The sequence below is a fragment of the Harpia harpyja genome, chromosome 4, assembly GCF_026419915.1.
Source record: "Harpia harpyja isolate bHarHar1 chromosome 4, bHarHar1 primary haplotype, whole genome shotgun sequence".
NCBI classification, from domain to species: domain Eukaryota; kingdom Metazoa; phylum Chordata; class Aves; order Accipitriformes; family Accipitridae; genus Harpia; species Harpia harpyja.
The window spans coordinates 49,594,718-49,622,472 of record NC_068943.1 but is presented as its reverse complement, the minus strand read 5'-3'; the positions used below and the strand labels follow the sequence as shown (position 1 = coordinate 49,622,472).

At 39.8% G+C, this 27,755-nt stretch overlaps 2 protein-coding genes across 12 annotated transcripts in view; both read right to left on the bottom strand.

The window, feature by feature from the left end:
* Window positions 1–11,286, bottom strand: part of EML6 (EMAP like 6) — a 123,846-nt gene extending 112,560 nt beyond the window's left edge. For all 7 annotated transcript variants that reach the window (XR_008234701.1, XM_052783947.1, XM_052783948.1 and 4 more), the window contains exon 1: window positions 10,625–11,286. Coding sequence is in view for 6 of the 7 variants with exons in the window: in XM_052783947.1 (XP_052639907.1) it covers window positions 10,625–10,821 (197 nt within the window). In the remaining variant the exon portion in view is untranslated. The remainder of the gene's footprint in view (window positions 1–10,624) is intronic.
* Window positions 11,287–21,428: 10,142 nt separating this feature from the next.
* Window positions 21,429–27,755, bottom strand: part of SPTBN1 (spectrin beta, non-erythrocytic 1) — a 136,829-nt gene continuing 130,502 nt past the window's right edge. For all 5 annotated transcript variants that reach the window (XM_052783938.1, XM_052783941.1, XM_052783939.1 and 2 more), the window contains 4 exons: window positions 26,639–26,877; window positions 25,175–25,348; window positions 23,144–23,186; window positions 21,429–22,772 (listed from right to left, as the gene is read on the bottom strand). In XM_052783938.1, the coding sequence (XP_052639898.1) occupies window positions 22,557–22,772; window positions 23,144–23,186; window positions 25,175–25,348; window positions 26,639–26,877 (672 nt within the window). In that variant the 3' untranslated portion in view covers window positions 21,429–22,556. The remainder of the gene's footprint in view (window positions 22,773–23,143; window positions 23,187–25,174; window positions 25,349–26,638; window positions 26,878–27,755) is intronic.

Genomic DNA, 27,755 nt, shown 5'->3' with positions numbered 1-27,755 from the left:
GAAGTGCCACACATAAAAGGACAGTGACATTTCTTTAACACCATTATTTAATAACATTAAACACTCAAAAATCTTATCAAGTCTCAAAGAGCAAAAAAATTGGTATCCTGAGACCATGCCTTATAATCTTAATCTTCTAAAAATATCCAGGAAGGCTCTGAGCAAGCTTTTGGACAAGCAACCTTTCTACCATGATAAATGCCATATCTATGTTAAACTTCAGTGCACAATCCACTTCTATTTCTTCCAGGTGGCTATATTCAAGCAGATGCATCTAGCAGGTTCCCCGAAACAGCATTAGCTGAACAAGTTCTTGTAAAACCTGTTGTAAAAACATACCACTTAAGGAATTACCTATTACCTAGTAATAAAGTTCTCTGTTGTGCTTTTTTTTTTTAAATGTTTAATGAATTATTGTTTACCCAATTAATGATACTTACCTGCTAGACCTATGGTGTTAGTTTCTCTTCTTAGATGTATGTTAGCTTAATGTAACATTCCTGTTTGCAATTTTAGTGGGCTACCTGCTTTAAGTACCTTTTGTAAAATGTTGCTTTCTGCAGCCACGTAGCTCAGGTGCAATTCTTTAAAACCTGTTTCCTGGATTAAGACATAAAATAGCCACTACAGGGCGAAACTAGAGCATACCTTCAAGATTAGTCTGATATTAGGAATTCTGGGCTAGATCCTCATCTGTACGATACCATTACATTCTTACACCACAGAAAAGGACTACAACTGCTGGAAGGCAGTTTATATAGCTAGCCCAAACTGCAAACAGTGAAGGTGCCAAGTCCACAGACACGGGGGAAACAGAGGTACAGCTTACTGCAAGGCCACCTCCAGACACTTAACCAAACAGCAAAGAGAACTCTCAGTCAAAAGGCATTTACATTATTTACCTCTTGGGAAAGAGGGATTGCATTATAAGCAGTCTTATAAGGAATGCAGCACAGAACTGCCCATCCTAAAAGCAGCTTGTCAGACTAAGATGGTTATATCTAATTCTCAGATATAACCAGACAAACCTCTTCAGCCTGACAAGCAAAAGGTTTAAAATAGCTCTTTCAACAAAAGACAGCTTTCCTAAAGACTCAATATAATATCCTTTTAGACATTTGTGGCCTCGTCCTGTTGCCACATATTTTTTAAAAAATGCAAACCTCTGGAAGTAACACAGCCAGCCCATATGCAGTAATCACTGTATCTGCACAAGACCTTGGATCAGGAGCATAATTGCATATTACAAACTTGTTTTACAGCTGCTAATAGAAAGAGTAGTTTCACTCAACAGCATTTCAATGGGTGTTTAAAAAAAAAAAAAATATCCTTTCTAAACAGATGAGAAGGTCATCTCAGAATCCTAGAGAGATCAGGAATCTGCTGTAGACCTACTGCTAAAATCTTGTTTAAATGCAGCCAAGCTAGTACATATTCAACACCAGTGTAAACAGGTCTGAAGAGCTGGTCCTATTAGTGTAACTTGTCACACATACGTAATCATCTTTCTCATGTTCTGCCAGACGGAAGGCCAAAGAGAAAGCTCATCTTTTACCTAATCATAGATGCCAGCATTTGGAGAACTAAGCCAAAAGTTCCTTTAGGTACCTTATGAATAATGTTCAAAAACTAGAACTATGAAAGAAAACATCGAGGAAATTTACATTTAACATGTTTCCTGGTCAGACAGAAACTGACTGTGACTAAATTTTTGTTAAATATGTCTTAAGACACATGGAAGAAGGAAGTATGGTCTGACTAGTCAGGGTAAAAGGAAAAAATGCTCTAACCTTAATTGCAAGTAGAGCTGTAATCAACTGAAAGCACATTTTATTGTTTGTCTTACATTGTTTTACTATAGTTAACTTAATCATTTTGAGAATAAACATTTCTTTTTTTTAAGAAAAGAGGGAAATATTACACTGTATCCTGAATTCTTCGGAAGTTCAGATCATCTTGCCTGAAACTGTTATAAATACGCTTATTTTGCAATTAGTATTTGCAAGTAATAAGTTACTACTAAAGACAGTGTAAGAGTAAATGACACTTGCGATTTTTATCTCTGCATATGGAAGACAACCTCTGAAGATTAGGAAGCAGACATTTTACATAAATACACACCCAATTTTGATGTGGATGCATCAATATTAGTATGACTTTATATAAACTGTATTATGAGTCAGCAACTTTCATGTAGGATTATCCCTTGAACATTCAGGTCTGCTAAAAATAATGAAGGCATGCAAAATTCCAATAAAAATTCAGTAACATCTTTTGTAACAAGGAATGTTAGGCAATCAAAATAAAAAGGGTTGCTATATCTCTCTCAGAGTATAGTTTATTTCATATTCTATTTTTTTACCATAGTTTCAGTGTATTCCAATCCATCTGTCACAAAAGGACAGACTTCAACACCAGCATCAACAGAAATTATATCAATAAGATACAGTGTGCCAAAGTTCATTATACTGTTAGACTGTTTAAAGAAACTTGATGTATTTTATATTAAAACCACATTAGTACATGCAAAACACCTCAACAATAATTCTGAAATCTGAATGTGTATAGCAACATGACACACATTGATATTTGGAATCAACAAGTCCATCTCTGACTGCTGAGTTGATTCACTATGCTCTTAGTCATGTCTGGTAAGCACAAAAAGCTCAAGAGTTGCAGAAGCAAACATACAACCCAGAACATGACCACTATGCAAAGTCACACAAATAGCAATAACTCTTTGTTTCATTTGAGTAATACAGCATTATTAAGTTGTTCCTAACAACTTGCACAATGTTGTTCAGAATGTGAGGTAGAAATTATGTGAAAACCAAACCAGTTAACTTTTCTTTTCAGTATATTTGCATAATGCATATAATCCTTTCCCTGCAATACCAATGACCCCAGACAAAAGTACTGTGATGTCCTTCCCTGGATGCATCCAATGTCACTGTCCCTGAAGACGCAGCAGTGTTGAATGATGTTTTCTTTAGAGATCTCTCAGGTTGGTTCATCACGTCAGTCTTCAAGACAGACATAAAGATATGGTCTATACTTGGCCTTAAGGTCAGGACTACTTAAAGCTTTGGAGGTCTCATTCCAAGTCCGTCATAAATACCACCTCTAAAGAAGAATTTAAATTCAACATGTCTGTTGAACATGACAGAAAGTCCTGACAACTAAATGTTCTTGGGGTAGAAATACATCTTGTGAAAAACAAGCTGCTATTCCAAAGAAGAATCTTTAAGTGAGGAAAAAAGTAGGCATTTTTGCTGTTTACCAAGGTTCCTATAAAACTGAGCAGTGGGCAAGTGAGCAGAATACTGTTTTGAAGACCTGAAAACCCTTCCCACTTTTGCAGAGAAGCATTCAAACACTTGGACCTGTAGGAAGCATATGGATACTAGGAGCAAACCTAGTACTAAAGTCATTGAGGGTACTTCACAGAAATATTTATGGTACCTGAAAACTGTTCCAGCAGTTTGTCCTTCTACAGAGATATATCAGAAGTACTGCTACAAATACTGCTGCAGTTCCTTGTTGTCCAAGACTTTTTTTTTTTTTAAATAACAATCTCCCTCAAACTGAAAACCCTGTTTCTACTCCCAAACAGATACTATAGCAAAGGAGCTTTCTTCTGCAATGCAGTACAAAACCAAAACGCCTCTCTTCCCTTTTCACCAAAGGAAGTGCAGCCCTCGTGTCCTTGAGGAAAAGCCCAAAGCATGGACTACAGCAACTTGCACCCCCTCAGCTGCCTGTTTGTGTGGTGAAAATGTTGGAAGGACATTTGTAGCCCCTACCAGACACAATTCTTTCTTGAGATACACAGTTATGAACAAGTTATCATGGGAAAAAGTATGAATTTTTAATACTAATTGCTGAAATACACATTATTATTTTTCCATGAAGTGTTAAAAGAAATATGTGATTCTTCCTGCAAAAACCTAACCAAGACTTAGAGGAAAGAAAGAAAGAATCTGGAAATTGCCTAGATAAATCTATCTGACATCCATTTAGTCAATAAGAAAGATAGGAATAATGGTTCATGGAGGTTGATTTCTTCTGTCCTACAAGATGCAGTTTATAAACATCTGTAAAAATTAGAATTTGTATTCTTTTACAGGAAGTTTTATAGTAGAAAATGGTAATACAAAATTGTCCTGTAAGTTCCCCCCCATCCTTCTAACTAAAAAGATAATTTGACATTAAGGTTACTCATGTCAAAACATTTTCTATGAGTTTTCATTCTGTTCAACAGCGATTACACACCACTACCAGATGATTCCTAGTCATCTTAAATCAAATTGAAATAAATAAAACAAGTAAAAGAGTTGCAGAGAGTTAATGCAGAGCAAATGTAAAAAAAGATAAAAATTAAGCTTAGTTTAATTTTTTAAGATCCTGTAAGCAGTGGGGGAAAAAAGGTAAAATAACATGACAGAGAAATCTCTAACTGCAAAATTCCAATATAAGACTGATGCATACCAAACCTTTGACACTTAGTAAGCTGGATACTCAGTTCTCTGTGATAATGAGTTGCTTCACACAAATCCAATTAAAAAAAAATGTAATATACTAGCTGGTACAGACTTAAACACTTGTCTTTTTTTCGGCTGTGAAAAGATAAAAACATAATAAAGATCCAAACATTTTCTACAGAGGAATACAAGTGCTTCCTATTTTGTTGGATATGTTTGTTTCTTTTCCATTTTGAAAATGAGTTAAATCAATCTGATGATTTAAATGCTCAAAACTCCACTTGTGATTTTTGGTAATAAACATCTCTTCACTTGTCCAAACAAGCAAGCAAGCTGTGGCTGGACAAGTAATAAATGTTACTTATTCTTCTGCTACCATATCTGACATATCACTGGGATGTATACGGACTGGTCTGTTTAAATACTGTAGTTAAATGACAGCCATTCTCATGGACATATTGCTACAAATGCCTACTGAGTTTCTCTGCATTTTTAACTGACATATGTATTCTTAAAATCATGTTCAATAAGATACTGTAACTATATATTCCAGCAGGTCTGATGCATTAATACGGATATTTAAGAAACAAATATTTATAGCAGCTCATGCTCCAATAAAGACTTAAAATCTAAATGCAGCACAGCAATCAAGCAGAGCAAAAAGAGTGGCCACCAGAACTTCATGAAATAAATGGCATTTTCCCCTGTTTTTTTGAGATTGAAAGCAAAAGAAGCAATAAGCTGATTAGATGAGGTTTTATGCGGGATTAATTTCTTTAATATGAAAGTCCTTTAACAACTTACTGTCTCAAAACAGTTCCCAAAGGACATTAGTATACACGGATCTCATATTCTGCTTCACCATAGCTGTTACAAAGTCATGTTTTTCAAGTTTTAATGGCTTTGCATAGAAACATGCATAGCATTGGCATAAGAAACAGGTCTGGGATTCCTGTTGTTGAAAGTCTGAGATGGCTTCACTGTTACTTTGCTGTCTTTTGGGTCACTATATTTCAGCAGTCCTGCATGTGCACCTTCTGTGACTGAAATCAAGGTCTAGCACAAGCTACAGACAGTACAGCCTTCCATGCACTTATGGTAAGAAATAACCACAGTAACTTTAACATCATTCTATAGCAAACAAGTGCTGTCACTAAAGAAAATCTTAAAGTATTTTAAATCCCTTCAAATAAGCACCACCCTATAAACAGAAGTATTATTATAATACATAAATTTATATAAAAATATTAAAGTACAACGTAAATATTTTAGCTCTGGGGTTTTGATTTGCATACCTCTGCCATCAATTTACTTATTCCAAAATTACATTTAGTACAGTCAACAACATATGACATTGCTTGAGGCATCGTATTTCCTTTCTCCCAACTGCAGAAAGACAAGAAAACGTGCAGTCATGTTCCAATACGCATCCTGTCTCCTGAAATGATCACTCTAAAGAACAAACCAGGCCTCTAGTCACTCTCGCAGCCCAGTAAATCTCATCACCACTGGCACATCCGCATTTTTAATCTCAATCTGTCAGCACAGTGGAACACACACACCAGCATACTTACAGCAATGTTCTGATAAATCCGACATTGCTATTACATTGTAAGCAGCCTTACATAAACAACATGCTTTGGTATCCATAGATAACAGGAAGGCTTTCCAGGTGCTGTGCCCAGGCAGCAAACACTGCAGAGACCTGAGAAAGCAAACAGTCCCTTGTGGCACTCTGCCTCACAGGTGGCTTGCTTGAAGGCAACTGGAATGCAAACTGTGCTTTTGTAAATGCATAATACTACAACATACCAGATAACACAAGAAACTGGGGTATGTAAAAAGTGCAGGTGAAGTCATCAATATGCTCTCAAAGGTGTTCTCTCAGTAAGTTTTGATGTACTCAGGAAAACTGTTCAACACTGCAGAAATTCTTGGAACTACAAGAACCGGAAGGCATAACAACTTTATTACTACACCATCGGAAAAACTTCTCAAAGTTAGGAACCTCTGTTTACATATGAATTCTGTAAAAATAAATAAAATCAATTGTATTTTAAATTATAATGAGAAGTATCTCAACTGGTTATATTTTTATTTGCTGTTTTCTGTGGCAAGCTTTTTTGGCTTTCACGTGCATAAATTATAGAAAAATTATAGGAAAGAACTGCCTCCATTCAACATTTCATCAAGAGAAAAACAGAGGAGTGATCTAATTGCTTGCTGTTATACAAGTAATGCACAATATAAAAGTAAGAAAACCTTCTGTTCTTTTGAAAGTGTTCAATTACTGTCAAAACTAATGATCCAGTCTTGCAAGTAGTTATACTAAACATAAATCCTACACTTGCATGAATTCTCTTGAAGGCAGTGACGCTGCATGAATTGCAAGATTCTCACTAATACATTAACTTACAGCCATTACAATGAGCTGCTGCAAAAGCCCACTTTTAAATTACTCAAGAAGGAAAACAATCCCCATATGTTAATATTACAGCTTCTGAAACCTAATCCTGCAGGCACAAATGACTGAATTCAATGAAAATCAGTTACATGTGTAATGAGATGCCTACCCGACATTTTCTACATTAAAATGTTGCAATAGCTATGTTTTTACATAGCTATTACACATTATCTGTGATGCTTCAGCTAGATCACATTTCAAGAACAATCAAATGTAGAGCTGCTGTGCAAGACACTTCATGATTGCTTTGTGGTCTGTAATATAGGGCTTAGGGTAAACCGTAGGGCTCACAGCTCAGAGAAAGGAGTAGTATTCTGACCTTCACCACACCTGAGCTGCAAGGCTGTACTCAATCATCAAAGCTTTCATTTTTTTAAAAAAGGAGGGAGAAGAACAGGGTACATTTCATGCTCTTTGATTATAAAGTAAACTTAATAAATGACATGCCTTTTTAGTCTCCAAACAAAATGCATCTGTAGTCTTCAGAGACCAGAACCAACACTATTCGCTTCAACCATGTGTTGATCCACTTTCATCATTGTAACAGTATAACAGTACATGTTAATCAATAGTATTAACTATTCCACAACTAAATAACATAGAAGAACTGTATTATACAACTGGAAGTAATAAAAGAATCACAGAATACTTTAGGTTAGAAGGAAAGCTCTGGAGGTCACACAGTCCAGCCTCTCCACAAAGCAGGGCTCACTTCAAAGTTAAATCAGGTAGTTCAGGACCTCATCTCGTGAAGTTAAAAGGAGGAAGAGCTTGGAAGCACAACACCTTGTAGTGGCTTTGCACGGAAAACAGAACACTTCAGAGCTCACTTGTTCCTACTCTGAATATCTACCTTATTAGCTGAGTACAGTAGGTTAAGTTCCTTATGCAAATAGGACTTACTTTTCAAATACAATCTTGGAAAAACTGGCATTTCTCCACTAATCCAATAGAGTCTGGTCTATGTTAGCCCAAACTAAATTATGTCCAACTGCATTATCTTGATACAAAACAAAAGGCAGGACTATTAAATTGTTTAACTTAATTAATGTGAAAACACATTAAATGTACACTTTTAAACATCTGACCTTTTCACCAAGGACAAATATCCACTTTCATGATTTTAATACACACTTCAAGGTAATACACAGGTTCTCAACCCTCTGAATCATGGGTTCATCAATTTTTTTCCGCAAAATAGTATTCACGGAAACCTTTCAACACAGAAGGAGCTAACAGCAATCCTTGGAAGCAGAAGATCTTCCCACTTCAAGGTCTTCCAGTCTTAATGATTTTGCAGTATTTTCCAAAATCTGCAAGTTTTCTTTTTTAAAATTGTGTTTCAAATCTCTTTAGAAGTTACAACCTGTTGGACTGCAAATGTATGCACTCCTGTTTAGAAGCTGGTCTCAGGCAAGTAAATACCAAAAAAACCAGAAAAATTGGATAAGTACATTCCTCCCATTCATCTCAATTGGATGACAGGCGTGAAGCCTAAAATGTGAGAATTTAAATTCCTGCATTTATTAGCCATATCAGTGATAATCACACAAGGAACCATCTACTTGAAAGTACTTACAGTGATGGGATATTACATCAATAAGGACTGCAAAGTGCATCAAAAGCAAAGGAGGCAACCATTACAAGGTACAAACAATAGAATATTCTAGCAGCATTTTGGAGATTCTCTACTTCCTTAAACCCCATGTGACAGCAACATTTCTTGGCCACTAAAAGCTGAAATTAACTGTCATGCTTTCTGGATCCAAATGTTTCATCCTTTGTTGAAATTAGTTGTGCTACAGAATTCTGATCTTGTTGCAGATCAGAAACAAAATTCATCTTTCCAAAGCATTAGTTAGACATACAGCAAGTCCCCCAAAACACCTGCTAATTTGAACAGGTGGTTGCTAGTTTTCTTTAAAGGAGCAGAACAGCCATAACCAGTGTCAAACTACAAATATCAGACACATATTCTTTCTATTCCCATTGTACATTCTAAACATGACCCTGCTAAAAGCCGTCTCCTAATATGAGAGGTCTCAAAACAAAGGAAACAGAAGTTGTACAATACAATTGGTTTTGGGAAGGAGGTGTTGTCAAGTATAATAAGCGGGACAATTTTTCCTCAGCAGATGGAATATTAGGGGGGGGGGAAGAAAAAAAGAGAACCAAAGCATCACTGTCCAACCAAAAACCAGTGGATATATGTACATATGTAGTTGTGCCTTGACAAATTATATTTCTAGTATTTAATGAGAATTCAAAAATAAGCTCAGAAATATCCAACTCTGTACATGGATTACACTTCATATTCCATAGAGTTTCAAAATTTACGTCCCTACAACATGATCCCTAATTTCATGATACTGCAGATGCATCTAAAATACTCATTCTTCTCTGAAGGATCTGAGCAGCCAAGTGTAAATTTAAACAGCCTTTTGGAACTGATAATACTTTTGAAGCCAGAATAAACTTTTATGCACATCCACCGTACTTCATGAAATGCTACTGCTTTAACACATTATAAAGAGGAGAAGAAGAATGCTACTAGGATACACAGCAGCCAAAAGCTCTTACTGGGAAAAGTGGATGGTTTTCTGTAAACAAGGCTCCAGAATGATTACATGACAATTATGTGATTTTGCTACTGAGTATCAAAACTCTGACTTCAGCAAATATTTCCACAGTACTACCGCACCATGAGTCACCTGGGACTATTCTGGTTTCACATCATCAAGAAAACGCTTCATTCATGCTGAATTAGGTGAATAGGGAGGGTAGCAGTTAGCTGTGCTCAGAGGAGTATCATTATCATGCAACATCCTTTATAAGGATATTCTAGGTTCAGATTTCTGTCATAAAGTAGTAGATACAACGTTAATTTTCTATTTTACTGATGTAAATTTCTGTATTTTGGTCAGATTTTTTAAAAGGCTACCTTGAGCTCTGTAACCACATTTTTATTGTGTTATTTTGTGAAGCACAGTAATACTAGTATTTCTGTAGAACGACATCATCAATTAAATCCACTTCTTAGGCAGAATTTGAGAGAAATGGAGAGAAAACTGGTCAGACCAGGAGCAAGACCCGTGCTTCTGTAGCCATCTTGCACCAGCATGCCTGGGATTTTTTGGCTGGAGTACAAACAGCTAAACTTGATTTTGAGTGAAATTTTCTGGATGATATATATATAAAAAAAAAGATTAGTTTGACCTATGTGCCAGATTTATGGCACTCTTGTGCTGGCATTCACTGAGTGTAAAGAGAGCTACACCTGCCTTCTATAAGACATCAGAATCAGTGAGCTAGGGTCCCAGCACTGGAAAGATCAAGGTGCTGGATCCACGATTTTGCAGCACTGTTGCACTAAGATCTTCCCAGAGCATTTCCGTACCGAAACGAAGTGCTTTGCTCTTGGTGCAGTACCATAGTAAAACTACCTTCTCTTCTATTATTGCAACATTTTGAAGCTTTGCTACAAAAATAATAATAATCAACAGTATCTAGAAATCCAGCTTTCACCCAGACTGCTGGTAACAAATCTGAGCTGCTTTAAATCGACAGGTACAAGCTGAGCTGTAGGAAGCAAGGAAGGGGTATTCTGCCAGCCCTACATTCTCCTCCCTTCCCTTTAAACCCCACCCCACCCCACCACCAGAAAAGTCAGCCCCCTTACCTGATAATGTCATCGTTGTGCCCGAGAAAGAATTTCTGGCTGTGCTCTCTGGTGTTATAAACCACGCCGACTCCAGCCACGAAGTAAACCACCTCTTTGCCCGCCGTGTAGTACAGGTTGTTGCGGCACTGGTGACCCCTGTACCCGTAAACCCACTCCAGACGGAGCTGGCATCTAGGAGCTGTCCGATCCGCCATGATAACCAATCCCCTCTCCCCACAAGCACACACAAACCCCAGCGCTGCCCCTCCTTCCCGTAACTCCTTCCCCTCTCAGGGTTTTCCCTTCTGAAACGTTAGCGGTCCCTGCCCAGCTGCCGAAGCTTCAGGTGGCACTTTCCAGAGACGAGCTTGAATGGAAAACGCATTCGCGGATCAGGTCTGCTGCCGCCACTCTTACCGCTGCGCTGCCACCATAATCTGCTGCTGCTGCTGCTACCGCTGCTGCTGCCCAGGACGAGCAGCTGCCGCTTCCCCGCTGCTACGCGACCCAGGCAACTTCTTGGGGGAGAAGGGAGATCACAAAAACACACCTACATAAGCAGCAGACAGGGCTTTTTCTTTCCGAAGGCAAAGTAACTTCTGTGCGTCACCACCACCACCTGCCAAAGGCTCCCTGCTGCATCTCCCGTATTGCACCTTCTTAGCTTCCTGCAAAAAGCTTCCTGGAAAAAGCTTTCTGGGTGCTCTTCTTTTCAAGGTATCTATCTTTGGGTCAAAACTGAAAGAGAGGAAAAAAACCAAACGTGTTTTCGAATTGCAGAATGCATGTGTATTTAAAACACAAAGGGACCGTTTGGGGGGGGGGGGGGAGGCACTGTTTGGATCCGTGCTGTGACAGTTCTGAGTGGTCTAGGGTCTTCTAAGCCTTGTCAGTAGGATCCAATACTCTGAGTCTTCATATGAGATACTCTTGAAAGAGAGGATTTGTATACAACATCCAGCATAAATATAGTAATATTACCCCACCTTTCCTTATCCCCCAGCAACCCCAAACTTCCTCCTTTCAGAGTCCACAGTAACTAGGTAATTAAAACAATTTTATGTTCCCATTTTTTCAGTCACAAACCACTTTGATTTGCCATGGAGCAGTGGGGGCTTGCGTTTTTATTTACTGTCATCCTTTGGAAGGATATTCCCAAGGAACACATTTCCTTGCTTGCCTTCTGCTTTTGCTAAAGCAAGATTTGTATTGTTGTTATCAGTCGAGCGTGGTTGCTGTATGTTGTTTGCGATAAGACATCCACCACTTTGTAGTATCACTCAACAAAAGACCAAACCCAACCCTCCAGAAACTCGGCCACAAATGCAGGGAAGCGAGTGCTAAAATCAGAGGAGCAAACCCAAAGGCTCATTCATAGAGCACAGCGCCAGATGGAAGGGAAGAATAAACTACCCACTACAAGGCTAACCCCTTTACCTCTCCCCACACAACACGCCTCACATTCACTATCTGCCCAAAATGAAGAGCAGTCCGTTGATACCGGCTTACATAAACGGTTACAGAGCCGGCAATACTCCCCGGGACGCCGGCAACATAACCCGCAAGCGATACAACCCGCCCCCAGTGAATCAGGCTCCACGCTTGAGGCAAACCTTAGAGTAAAACCTGGCATGGCACCCAGAGCAACAGTCTCCAGAGGGAGTATCGCCTCCCATGGCCAGTAGTCCCTATCGCGGCCAGCCTGGCGCTGCCCCGCAGCCAGGCTCGCCAGCCGCCGGAGCAACGTCCCCCCCGGGGCGGGGCAGCCGGGCGGCCCCCGCGGAGGGCGGACCTGGCCCCGGCGCCACAGGGCTGGGCACTGCCCTCTGCCCCCCCACCCCCTGCACGGCAGCACAGGGGGGACGGCACCGTGGGCGTCTGCGAGGGGCGGAGGCACGTCCCCTCCCCCAGCGAGATAGAGTCGGGAGGGGGGGGAGAGGGGGGCAGCGGAGGCTCGACTGGAGCAGCGGCTCCCCCCGCCACCCGACAACAACCGCCCCTTCCCTGTGGGCACCGGCGGCGAGCGGAGGAGGCAGGCGGCGGTGGGAAGGGAGAGCGCTCCCGCTGCGCCTGGGCGAGCGAGGCGTGAACCCCACCGCCTATGGAGACCGGCTTTGGGCGGCAACCGCGGCGCTCCGCCGTCCCGCCCCGGCCCTCGCGGCGCCTCATGGGGATGCGAGTTCTGGCGGGGCGGCCGCCCGCCGCGCGGGCAGCGAGGTGGCGACTACAACTCCCAGGGTGCCCCGCGGCGAGGCGGTGACGCGCCGGGCGGCTGCCTCGGCAACGGCTCTGCCGAGGCGGGGCGGCCGTGCAACGGTGGTGGCGAGAGCGGTGGTGGCGAGAGCGGGGCTGGCGCGCGCCGCCCAACGGCCGCCCGCGGGTCTTCCCGCCCTTTTGAGAGCGCGGTCGCGGCTGGCCCTCAGGCGGCCCCTCAGGGGGGGCTGGGCTCGGGCTCGGGGCCGCCCGGCTGCCGAGGTTCAACTCGCTGCGTGTCGTGGAGCGAGCTACCTTGATTTTCATTTATAACCACATTGTGGGTTACCTCATTCACGTTATTTCCATGAGCAATCCGAAAAAGAGTGTCAAATGTCGATACAAGTTCACCCCGTCCTCAAATGTCGCGGCCTGCCGCACAAGTCATATGCAAATTTACACGGTAAAAACCACCTTTCTGCTTCTCCCGTTTGCGGTTGTATCCAAAAGTCTCACAAGTATTTAGAAAAATGAAGATACAACAAAATTAGCTAACCCTTTCTCTGCAGTCAGCTTTTCACTGCATTTGATTGTTTTTCCGGCAGTTAACCCGGCAAATCATCTCACTCACACACCAAAATACACATCTCGTTTGGTCCAAGCATATACAGCCATTAAGACAATTGTTTGTTGTTGCTAAGCTCACAATCCATGACTACAGAAACCCTTTTCAAAAGGAATGATAACTGAACATAGAAAATAGCAAATATATTTACGTCTGTGTGCTGATCTCTGTGCTTTAAAATCCGTTGGGACAAGCCCTTTGTCTTGAATTAATTTACCTTCAGTAATAGGCCAGGTCTTCAGGACAGAACAGGTGGTACACCTGTATAAAAGTATGTTCTCCTCCAGCGGTCCTCGAGGAACGTAGTCGCCAACACTTTCAACGCTGTTATTTACTCATATTAAAGTCAGTTCTTCACATAATTTGAATGCTTTTAAAAGCTACTTAGAATATTTCACATTCATATAGGGTGTAGCACTTCCATAAGTGCCTTTGTTACTCTCTCCCACTTGTTTAGATAAATAAACTTAGGGATGTCGAAAATTTCAGTAACATGTAATTGCTTAATCAACCCTCTCTCCCGCCTCCTTTTAGGTAACTGTTTAGAAAACGTGTTTAGAATAATGAAAATGTATTTAACTTTTATCATAAAGAAACTCTTAAGGGTTTAAGATACATTGTTTTCTTATAGTTTCTTACATTTTGCTGTTACAAAATTTATTCTTGGAAGAACCGTGTGATGCTCCTTAACATTAATGTTTGCTGTCTTAAGAGCAAATAGTTTAATATTGAGCACGAGTTTCTGTCCAATACAGCTTGTCCTGAAAGATTTCTAGGATCAACAGCATTAATCATAAGGTGATACATTATCTCTGAATGTCAAACTGCTAAGCTACATTGTAATTAGGAAACAGTATTTGCACTTTAAGCATTAAGTCAAGATAATGGTGACTTGACATAAATATAATATTTTGTCACCCATGGCATTGTCCATTAGGTATGCTATGGTAGTGTTCTAGTTACCCAGCATGTGGGTCATTATTTACCCTATTCTGTTAGTGTTACTTTCCTTCTATCACCAAAAAACTGCTAATAAAATACAGCTAGCATTTTGTTGACTTTTAATCTGCTTACCTCTCTCCATCGGGTCACATAACAGACTTGGGTGGTCCCACTGATGATGCTGCCACGGTGAGCTACATGTAGGCAGGAGCTCTTTCCTCCTAGAAGAGAAACTCAGTATAACCTCTCGCATTCTTGTATATTTGTAATCTTTATGTAGCCTCAAAAGGGCAGGAGCAAGAATAGCTTTAAAGAAGCTGTGTGTTGCATTACCCACAGCCACACAAATCCACTTGTGATGGAAACCTGGGTGAAGTATCTTCATGTAGCTGTGAAACAATTCAAATCTCATTATTTCATTTTTGTCTGCTCTGAAACATCAGAATGTGGAAAATTGTTTTGTCAGCTAGTGGGTGCGGGTACCTAATAAGACTTCCAATGAATTATGAATTCTTCATCCTTTCTCATCTCAGTATTATTCCATGGAATAACTTCCATGTGATCTTAGCTTTCTTTTTTTTTTTTATTACATTATGCAATTCTCGTTAAAAAATTAATACATATGACAAATGGCCTCTTCACCTACTCAACAAGGACAAACAAAAAACTAGTTTCAAGTCTCTGCTTGTATGGCTGTCACCTTTCTGTGAGCAACAGTGGTCAAGTTGAACTTTGTATTTCATCCTTCAGGAAAACTTTGGCTTATTTTTTTTTTATTTGTGATATTTAGTATGGTCAAAGCGTGGAGGCATTAAACAATAGCCATTGTTTTGCTAAAAATATATCCTCAGTTTTAGAAAAAATTATTTTTTAGAAATCATTATCATTATTGTAGCAATGAAGTACACTAGTCATGAACCAACACCCCAAGAAAACTTAAAGAAAAAACTTAAAACTAAACACGTGGAACTACAAGTTCAGTTTCACTTATTTCCCTATGATCTGTACTCTCAAGGATTTTGTGAAATTTTGGGGGGTGATTGAATTACATTTCATGGTGAGGTTTTTGTGTATTTTTTTTTCCAATTAAAAAAAAAAGCAAGCAGTATTAATTTCTTATTAGGAGCTGTCATGTTGCTAAAAATGTTCCTCAATACTGCAACCTACCGTTCATTGCCAGTACAACATAAATACCACTGATGGTTTCATGTTTTCTTTTTAGTGTTAATACTGGGCATAAATCTAACTGAACGTAATTCTTGAACTAGAGGCCCAATAACATAAGCTTTATTTTAGATTAGCAGCTGTAAAAAGCAAAAATTGAGTTCTGGAGTCCTCAGTATCACAAATATGAGGAAGGCTGGGAGGGAGCACTACAACCAAGACAAGAGTGTGAACCTCAGTAGAGGAGGGCATTTATGCTGAAAAAAGAGTAGTCTGAACATATTTCCAATTTAACATAACTCTGGTAAAAATCAACACTTTAAAATAGATTTAAGAACATAATGAAAAGATACATAAAAATTTGCAATAGCACAACCATTTTTCCTCCTCATTGTGGCAAGGACCCTTTTAGCCTAGCCTAGAACATATATCCCATGACGTTTACTACTTTTGTTTTAAATGTAAAAACAAACTAATATAGCATCTTGTATAGTAGTACCTGAATGACAGTTATCACACTTGCTCTCTCCATTCACTGCTGTTGAGGTTTTTGAGGGGTTTGGGTTTTTTTTTGTATCGGGTTTTTTTTGTTGTTGTTGTTTGTTTGTTTGTTTTAAAGCATGCCTTGTATAGAAGATACCAAAAAGCATCACATCTCAAATTAACTCCAATCCTTTGTGATATATCCTGCTCACTCTCTATATATCTGAGAGCTGTGATTAACAATGAACACTGAGATTTTCCCTCCCAGAAACATCTGTGCTATGTCCTAGATCTTTGCTACACAAAATACCATTTATAACTCATATTTTTATGGATTAATGTACAGCAGATGCACTGAGATGGCATATTAATTGGTATTTCAAAATTGGCACCTCTTATTTGAGCTGTAAATAATTTTTAAAATTACATAAAATCTATAAGAACTTGGGGGGAGGGATGAGAAGCAGGAATTGTGATCTAGTTCTGTTTGTTGCCTAGCATTACATTAATCCAATTCTGATTGATGCCTCTCAATGATTTTACAATTTAACTACAAAGTAATAACAGGGGAATTGGCTCTAAGCTCTTATTCCTTATGGGGGGAAATACTGATTTGCATTGATGAAATGCTCAGATCTGGCCAGAAGGGGGGGGGGGGGGGGGCTGTGGAGAAAAAAATGAGTCTTTTCCATCCTCAAACGCAAAGCAAACCCATTTCTGAAAGATAGATCAGGCATACCATATTCTTTCAGATCCTGGCCTGGAAAGTCCTTCTGACCAACCATAACACATTTGTTTTGCTGCACGTCTAAGTGCAGTCCAGGACTGCCATGTACGGCAGATCGATAAAAAACATCTGTCTTGGTCTACTGTGCTCATCCCTGCTCAAAGCCCAGAGGCACGGAGTAAAGAACGTGGTCCGCAGCGACACAGCCAGCCTCTGAAGCAGCCTGGTTGAGCCCACTGTACCTCTGCGTTGCTAACACAGTGCAACTCACTGCTGCACCTCCTGCCGGAAGGGTCTCCCAGACCAACCGGGGGACCTCATCTCCAATGGGTTACTGCCTGCCTTCATCCAGACACACATTTGGGGCTGCCTTTCTGTAATCTTTTCATGGCATCTCAGTGATCAATCTAAAATTACTATCATCATTGCAGAGATCCTGACCTTCCCTCAGAAACTTCTCATTTTTTCTGCCACAGCAAGGATGGTGGCCTTTCTCACCTTTCAGCCAAGTTTCCTGGCTGCCATACTTGACTCAGCTTCCTTCCTATGATGATTCATATCCAAGTCATGTCTAAATCTTGCCACAAGATTACATAACTCTCTTAAAATCTGACTTTTCCAAGTTAAGAGAACTTTCATCCAAGCTCTTAATTCTCTTGAGTGCACAAATAATACTTGATTGTTTGGGCAATAGCAGATCTGTTGCAGCTAAGCACCACTCCAGATAGTGACCTCTTATGGATAACGCTGGTACTCTGTGAACAAGGGACTTGTTTTTTTCTCAGCTGGGTGTGGGAGTAAAAGAATAGCAGTATTAATAAGAAACTAGTAACAAAATCCATGTTAGGCCCAGATAATCTCTACCGTTATAATGTAATGAACCACCACAGCATCTCATCTAACAGTTAAAGATTATTATATGAAATTCATTAATGCACAAAGTAAATGACACTTCAAACTTAGAACAACATGCGTAATTAAACTGTATTGTAGATTTGAAGTTCACGATCACCAGCCTAATCAGCATGCTGAGCTTAAGAAGCAAGTGAGGATTCATTACGAAATATACACTTATGCACAAAATCCTTCCTTTCATACTAAAATCGGTATTTTATTGCAAAGTAGACCATTTTAGTCTCCTGATCCTCTGTTCTGGGACTCTCCTGCAGGTGTGATGACCAAGCAGCACAGGCTCTCCCCTCAGCTGCTCCATGCTCCGGGTGCACGCTGCATATGCTGCATTATGACACACTGCAGATGTGACCACGTGGGCTTGCTGAAGCAACTCTGCTGCCTCGGCTACACAGAGTGACTCAGATTCTGTCAGGTGACAGCACATGCAACTCGTCTCGATTTGCTTCAATAGCATTAGCACATTATAAGACATCTCACCCCGCCAGGCTGTTGTCAGAATGCACAGCAACAAAGGGTACAAGCTGAATTAGAAGCAAAATCTCTAACTCTTATGCTTTTTGCATTTCATTGCTCTATGTTGTAATACATTTCTCTTTATTCTCACTGTTCACCCCTTGTTCTGCAGCATTTACACTACTGCATTGTGGGTTTGTTTTATGCCTTATTTGCACTTTAACCTTGTTCAAAATCCTTTGAACCAAAACCCGATAACCTACCAGAACCGGAATAGTCACTGAACTGCTGTCACAAGGCTAGAGAAAAATGCTTAACAACAAGGGATAAATTACATTCAGCAGTAAGGAAGGAAATGAAGAGTCTCAAGCGCTGAATACTGACTTCTCAAATAGGCCCTGCGCACCCATGGCCATGGGGACAATTCAAATCCTGATGCATTGTTCTGCTTGACCTCAAAACATACCTTCTTGATACTAGGACACAGAAAAGCAAACTGAATCCTTCTTCCTCTTCTGCTGGCTGAGACCTCCCGTTCCTCCATTCCTCCTGTTGTCAGGATGTAGATTTATTGTTCAGTCCACAGGTAGAGCTGTACTATCAGAGAGCTGAATTCTGCTTTTTCCAGTAATTTAACTCCTAACATTAGGTCAGTCATTAGCAGAGTCTGATTTTCTGAGTTGGTTTTTTTTAATGAAAAGGACTAATGTTTGTTCCAACTCATTGTGATTTCAGTTTCTACATTTATTCAGCCACCTGTGATTAGTCATGGTAGAAAAAAACAAAATATCCACAAAAAAAGAAAAACTGTATTATACCTGCAAGCTATATATTACAAAAGTGTATTCTTAAAGACCCTCCACATTTAAAGTCCATTCTCTGTGAACTCAACCATAAAAAAGAGAACACAGTAAAGTGAAAAACCATCTAAAACAGTATTTCACAGGAACAGAGATAAATCATACATTTACTTTATCATTAATCTTCCTCAGACAGAGTACAACCCTACAATAGAGCATCTCCTCTATGCAGAACAGATGGATTAACAGATTATTTGCATCAATCTAAAAGAAAACCCTCCCACCCAACACATGCTTAATTCCTATGGCTAACGACTTTTGTGTTTTTTTCCCTCATTATACTTAATTCAGTTTGTCAGGATATGGAAAGGACCCTTCAGGCACAGCTCTCTGATACTAGAATGCAATGTGAGGCTCCCAAGAGGAAAAAAGGCAGGAAGACTGACCTGACTAGAGGATGACTTCTCTTCTTCATAACAGCGACAGCAACGTAGCTCAAAAGTGTTTGGCTTTAAGTGATCTTCTTTGAAAATTTTAAGGTTCAACTTCTGTATTACTTTTGCAATGTATCTCCAGAGAAAATATAAACAACTTACATATGGGTTCTCTTACAAAACCTACCCACAAACTGCAATACAGCATTAACCTGTACTACAAATCCTCGTTCTTCAGCATGGTAACCAGAAGGAATATAAAGTTTCAACTATCAGGGGGTCAAGCCATGTTTAGTGGTGCAATTCAATACAGCAATACAGCCACCGTCGCAATAGTTAACACCAGTGGCAGTGACAACCTGCTCCAGTTTCAGTCCCATTTCCACCATCCATACTCACAGTCTTCCTTCCTCCAGTATCTTCCAGCAGTCCCTTCACATCATCCAAGAGGGAGTCCCCCATGCTTTCTCCCTTCTGAAACCAGCACACCCACTGACCGGCTGTGCCCACTGTCCTGACTTTTCTGACCTGGCTTTGTCTGAGGAGGCTCTTCCTGACCCACCAATTCTCTCTGCACGGAAACTGCATGCACCCTTATGGTCCACAGGGGAAACAGGCAAGGCTTACTAGAATTCACTCTTGCTCCTCACCAACTTGAAATCAGTTCCTAAGCAGAAAGGATTTTTATTCAAGCAGTCTTCAGGAACAACTTGCAGTAAGAGGCAAGACAGAACAAGAAAAACAATTCTGAAGGCATGTGCAACCAAGACACTACAGGATTATACACAACAGGTAGTCACGACCAACCTGTTAAATTACTCGTCGTAACAGCTTAACTGAAGTGATAAATACGGTAAGGCATCACCATTTTTGTGTACTTTAATCAACTAAGACAAATGTTTCATTTTCTCTTCCAATGTTAAACCTCAGCTTTTTATATTGTATTAAATTTTACATTTACAAGGCTAGTGGTGTTATCCTACATTTTACTAATAATTAAACTGGAACAATGTAACATTACAGGAGTAAAAACTCATGTGCATGAATATTCCATTGTTTAATAACCAAAAACTTCAGAAAACAAGGAAAACATAGAAAACAGTATACTCCATGAAAACAATTAAGACACTGTATCGGTCACATGTTCAGGAAACTGTGGCTTGGAAACACATTATTTTGCAGTTCATCTGCTTTCCATCTAAAATTATGTTTTGAGTATATGTTAATAATCACAGAAAATTAAAACCCAGGTTCCTTACATTTCATTGATTATAAAACTTTGAGTGCCTATTAGGCTTCTTGGAGCTATTCCTTTTAGATGGTTCCCTAGATGGCATCCAACTTCAAGAAAATTCTGAGAAGATGCTAGTCTTTAAAGTGTTACAAGGTCAAGAAAATAGTGAGCTTTGAAATCACCTTAGCTGCATTAAATGTATGTCATCACAGAAGTGCAATTGTGGTTGTACCTTAAGAGAAGTATGTTTAAAAAAAATTGACATAGAAAACCCCAGTGAAATTAAACTGGACAGGACAACAAGTCCTCAGTGAATTACAAAATTCAATTATTGCCCAATTTACTGAGGACTTAAGCACTTGAGCAAAAGGTAGGTAAAACGTTGGAGAACTACGATTACTCAAAATAATATTCTTTTGCTGCAAACTAGTACATGGATATTTATGCCAGTTGGACAAGACATTCAGGCAACTCGTTCAGTTGTCCCAGCCTATGCTTATGCTTACTTCCATCAATTCTGCTGGATTTATTTCTCATGAAAAATATCTATGTCAAAATATTTTACAAAATATTGATTTAATTCCTTCCCTCTTTATTCTTTGGCACTTAATTTGGGGGGCAGGGTGAAAGGGAAGGCAGGAGGAAAGTGAAGGGAAAGGGAAGATAAAGAAGAGTGGGAAGAGAGAAAAGTATTTCAGTATGAACTTTCGCACACAAAAATGGAATTACATTTGAAGACATTAGTTTCAGTGCACAGGAGAGATGACATTTTAAAATAACTTTATTTTTGATCCTCTTTCAAAATTATGATTTAACATTGTCAGAAATGAAATAAGAAACTTAACCAGCATATTTAGTTTTAAAAGCATTTAATGACATAGCATATATTTAACAGATAGGGTAAAAGTCTAGAGGTACAGTTCGATACAACTGAAAGCCAGTTCCAGTACTACTCTTGACTACAGGCCCAGTCATTGAAAGTTCATTCCTATTAAATGTAGTTTTTGATTGTGCAGTAAGATGAAAATTTTTCATTACAATAGTTACAGTGACAGAGAAATGCACACTATGTATCAAATAGCAAGGTAATGTAGCAAAATTATAACACACAGTGCTGCAGCTGACAAGCAAGTAACCATTTGAGTAACATTACTTTTCCAGTAAATGCTTCAGTTCCACTTTTACACTTATCAATGATTTTAAAGGGTTTATTATACATCTAGTCTTATTATACTTTGTACTAGAATTATCTGAAACATACAATATAATGTATTTCAGCAAAAAAAAAAAAAATTTTGAAATTACAGATTATTTAAAACCGTATCAGCCTGCTAATCCACCTTGTACACCAACATTCTTATCTGTCGTACTTGATGCAGAAAAGCTTCAGGTTGTGTTAATAACCAATGCCAGGATATAAATGGTTTGTCTGTAAGTTAATGCATACCTGCACTCTGTTACAGCAAAGATAATACACTATCATTTTAATAAATGTTAGAATTGTAATGGGAGGCTCTACTAGTCAAGACTCAGCATAACAACCTTTAAATGGAGTGAACATTTTTGAAAATTTGTACATTGGTTTTTGATGTGCACAGTAGATTTGAAAGCACCGCTGCCTTGCATACCAATAGCACTAGGAGTGGGTTATTTTCCAAGACAGCCTCACAAAATTGAGGAACAGTTTAAATATTAAGATCTAATCTACATTAACTTCATTTAAAAAAAAAAAAAAAAACAAAAAAAAACAAACCCCCAAAACCTGGTCCTCCCTCTCCTACAGAAGCTGCCCAATGCACCTCATTCATTTGTAACTTTAGATTCTTTTTTGTTGGCTTTTTATTTTAAAACACTCTATAAATAAAAAAATGTCAATCACATTGAGGAACATGAGGCACAGAGAGTAACGTATTGGTTCTGAGCTCGCATGCTGGAATTCCACTGGAACGGTCAGAGAAGTGCAGTGTGTGGAGATGGAGTTCACTTCTTTTTACCAAAAAGGCTGAATCTTTTCTCTTTGTCTTTCTCTTTGTCTTTCTCCCGCTTGCCAGGGCTGGACTCGCTGGTTATTGTGACGCTGGCAGGCAGGGTCTGGGCACGGCTGGAGGCTGGAGTGCTCTGGGTGGTTGGGGACACTTCGATTTTGTCAGAAGAGATAGCTGATGTGATGGCCTGAATCCACGTGTTCATCTCCTCCTTCAAGAAGCCCCAAAGGCAGAAAGCTGTTACAATCCGTGTGTCACGCCCTCTCTAATTCACTCAACATTGTGGAAGGGGAATGGATAGAAGTGGGAAATGAAAAGAAACGCGGTCCTAACTCATTATCTGGCACTCCTCTGGTTACGCACCTGCTGAAGACGTCTACTAGAAGCTGTATCTGAAAAACCCTGCTGCCCTGGCGGTGCCAGTGGGAGCTTCTGAATGTACACACCACCCACACATATGCACAAGACTCATGACCAGGAAATTAAAACGCACCCCCGAGCTCTTTGCAGCTATTTTTTTCCTGTTGTACAACAGCACAGATATCACATCAGTAACAAAACAATGAGAAAAAACAAACTTACATCGTCTTTGGCTTGGAAGAGGTATTCGTTGCCATCAGTCAATCTGTAAAGAAAACAACCATCACGAATTTAGCTTAGTAGTAGTCACACTGCTTCAACTCCTGCTTCTTTACCTACAGTACATAACCAGACTGACACACACAGTATGGCACGGGACAGTTGTAACATCTACATGTGCACAAATACACCCCAACTCCTCATGTTTTGGTATCTGTACTGTCACGCAGAGGCAGCCACACACACTGTACATTCTGGTCTCTAGACATCCTTATGACAGTGGACGTGTTCCAGTGAGTCAGGATGCACTGCAGAGGTCACGATCTTCAGCAGCTGATGATCGCTGCTTCAGTACTTGCTCTTTTAGGAAGATCTTTTCTCTTTCACAAAAGACAGTATAAAAGTTTACTCAATATTTTAAAAAAGTCACAAGTCACAAGTCACAGGCAACACCCAAGAGTTTTCATGGCTTTTGTAGAAACCTAGCGAAATTCTGCAGCTGCTCTGCTGTCATAGCTGGTGGTGACTCAAGATACTATACTGTGTATTATTTATGAGTAGCTGCCTCTTCTCACATCGAAGGCCAGAGTCTCCCTCCCGTTTTATTTCTGTGCTGATTTGACTCAGATGGTTTAACTGGCATACATTCAACAATGTTTTTGAAGATACATATTAATTAAAAAAAGTCTGAATAATGTCAGATCAGGCATCTGAACAAGTAGGAGGCAGGGTTAGTGGGAGCTGTGTTGCAGGCTTCCTGATCTTTCCTCACAAAAAGAAAGCATTTTAAAATCTCTTTATGGAATGAAATTAAGTATTAAACAGTAAAATAACGGTGAAGACAGACACTAGGAAGAATGTAACTATGCCTTGCTTTCTTCTTTAAAAAATAAAGACAAATATTTCCAGGGTACTCTCCAGAGATCACAACTAGACCTTTCTGTGAGAGATCTGCCTGCACATGAGATCTGTAGAGACCTCAGCCTTTGTAGAAGTGAGCCCCTCACATGTTCAACAACACACCCCTTCTCAGCTTGGAGAGATCTGCCGTGACGAGCTGGTAAACTCTCTGGGGACTCTCCTAATGAGAATGAGTAAAGAAAATATGCTGCATGCAATGATGCGAGAGGCCTGATGCAGGTGACAGTGTACTGTGAAAAGACAGGCAATTGGTTTTTCTGCCTAACTTTGTATCTGGAACAGCATATCCTTATATTATCAATTCAGAGTCTCTTAAAATAGTATAAAGGATGAATCGCATAGCTGCACACCTGTCTTCAAGAAAGCTAAATTTCCCTAAATATTTGCTATATATTCCCCTATATATTTGCCATAAAGAAAATTTCCCTGGATACGGATTCTATCATCTTTAGAGGATTCCTGCATCAATATAAAATCGCCCCCCTATCTCTATCATGGAATACATGACCTGATCAGTTCATAAAGTGAGTCTCTTTTGACAAAATGATCAAGCAGCTGTGTAACAATAAAATATTTTTTAACTGTTGGCACAGTAAAACAAACACACAATTTCGGTAGGAAAAGCCTTACTTTTTTTTAACCTTTGAACAACAAGTGCTTCACATACTTCAAAATGAAATGGTCTGTAACCACATGTTCTAGATCTGAAAATGTGATAGGTGTCTTCAGAAGTCTCCTAAATTCATACTGAAAAAATTAAACAAAAGGCTTGATTTTGAAAAGAGCAGAACCATGAACATTCAGCTCCTTTCAATCAATTCCAGAGGGAGCAGTTGAAAAGCCCAGCATTTTTAAATGCAGGCTCCTAACTTCAGGCAGACATATTTAGTCTTGTCCCAGATGTAAATAACGCACAGATTATTTTGATACTGTTTTGTACTTGCTATCTTGGATAAATATACCATGTTCCAGTGTTGGGAAGAGCTTGTTCAGAAAAGTAGATACTGCAGTTAGTAATTATGATCAGTTCCTGGGCTAGATCCTCCCATGAATTTGCACAGTGAACATACCACCACAACTTTTGCTAATGGCAAGATGCTTCAACAGGTTTACCTTAGCTTGAACACATGCTTTTTCTTTTTATAGTCGACTGCTATTTCACAGACTGCTTCTTTCAAGCTGACAGGAATCTCATTGTGGTAGGGGATGCCAGAAGCAGCAGCTTTTGAATCCTTGTAGAAGCCCATCTCTTGGTTGTTTATGACACAGTACACATTATGCCATGATCTTCAAGACACAGAAAACAACAAAAGCATTTATAAATCTAATGCTCTTACTTGCAGAACTGGAGAAACCAAACACAATTATTTCTATAACATAATGGAGACTGGTTCAGTCTGAGGATGTCAATACAGCCTACACTGTCCTGTAAACTGCAGACAGCAAATTCTCTCATAAAAGCATGGCTTCAAGACAAAAGTACTGACTTTGAGCCAAATGGAATAGAGATTTCCAGAGCTCTCTGTGATAGCACATAAGCATATCCTAACAGTGGGAGGACTGTTTGGCAGGCTAGGCAGTTTGCATACTTGGGAGAGAAACTGATTGACCTTTTAATGACTACGCTTTATTGTAGAAGGAATTCTCATTGTGCTGCAAACTAACAAATGGCTTGCATGTGAAATCCTCGATTGTTACAAATACTCTTAGTGCCATCATCTGCTTCATTCGCTAATACAGCTATAAAAAAATCAATGATTACTAGAAATAAGAGTCCCTAGATATTAGTATTGGTGACTGTCACTGCCTCAAAGGAGTTCTCCAGTGTGAACAACTCTAGCTGAACAAAAATCATGGTAGTACTGTACTCTTCTGTGATCTGCACTCAGCTCTGCTGGGTGCTTTGGCTCCTACCAAATTCCTCAGATGTTGGTGTAGCTCACCACTTGCTAGTCAACATTTTCTTTGTCAGCCAAGTCATCAATCTGGTTTCAAGAGCTCTCTCAGGTCATGAAGGACCCCAGTCTGCTTTCCCAGCGCAGAGGGAAATCTCAGAAGTTTTGCCTGTTTGAGAACCGCAGGACTGGGTCCTTAGGATTGGAATCAACTAAGGCACACAAATCACATTCACCCGCTTTTCTCTTCTGAACAGATTACAGAGTAGGTGGAAAGTGCTAATGTGCAAACAGAAAATGTCAGAAGAATATGGACATTTCTATTCTCACACCTACGTTTTTTTCTTTTCTTGCGGTAATGTACAACCTGAGATCTGGAATCAAATCCCGCTACTGCCACAAATTCATCATGTGAAGTGGGAAAGTCATGGTATCTTTATGCCTCAGTTTTCCGCCTTCCAAATACGGCTACCACTGCATTTTCTACCTTGTATCTTTAGATTGCAACTTCATCAAATATACTGTTCAACCGTGCATACACAGTTCCTACAACAACAGGAGCAGTAAGCCTGAAAGGTCTTTAGGAGCTGTGAGAAGACAATAGCAGCAGGGATAACATTTACTGTCTTACATCTTGGTGATTTTGGATGCAATTATCTGCATTAAGCATCGAGTACTTTACCTGCTCGAGGCTTTCTTGCTGTGTGTCTCCCATTCATGTTTGCGATGTAAGAAGCCCTCCATCTGAGCTGAAGGAATCTCCTGTGTTTTGGCTGGTAGGGTAGCAGCAGTCTGGGCCTGAATGGCGGTCTTGGCTTTGCGGTCTGCCGTTGGAGAAGGAACAGGACTAGACTCTTTTGAACTTGTCCTCTGTTCTGCAGCTCCATTGACCATTTCGTTTGTTTCTGCAGTTTCTGCCACCTAGGAACAGTGGAAAAAAAGTTCAGCTAGAAGCCTCACAACACTGAGGTATCTTGCAGCTAATCTGTTTCCCTGCACAAAGTGGCTGTGTATAAACTTTGCCTGGAGAACGACACAGGCCAGTAAGCTGTTTCTCACACTCCATGGAGACACAGAAGGCCAAGGAAATTAGAAGGTATGAATGGATTAGTACCCATTTTATATTATAGGTGGAGAGACGGGAAAATAAGAGCAGCTAAACATCAGTGTGAATTTTACTGTGCTTTGCTCTGCTTGTCAATTCATATTCTTTTATATGTCATTCCTAAAATGAGAGCATTCAATTATCTTGCTAAGTACTCAAATGTTTGGAACAGTAACAATCACACTTTCTGCAAACCTAGAGGAACAGTAGAAGTTATACACATCAGCCACCTTAAATACATTTATGGCATTACTGGGGTATTAAAAGTCCATAAAAGGTATTAACTATGAGTCAGCAGAAAAATATGCCAAAATTGCCCAGGAGCATTTACAAAAAATTGCGTAATTTATTTGTTTCTGTAAAAGCTCCTTTCCCGCTTTCCCCATTCCCCTAGTGACACAACAAAATCAACACATGCAGAAATTAGAAAGATTACACCATGCATTTCATCTCCACCATCCCAGTTAGGATATTGGATCTTAAAGACAAGGGAAATGAGGTCATGTGTCAATTTATCAAGGTCTTCTTCAGACTTTCGTTATTAGGTGGATTGGATTTTTGTTAAAGGAACTGAAAACCACCACAGTCACACAACATCACACAGCTATTTACCCCCAAACAAAGACAGAACCAAGGCCTTGCCCATCACTTGCTTTGTTGATCGCGTTGCCTGTCGCACTGTGATCGAGATAGC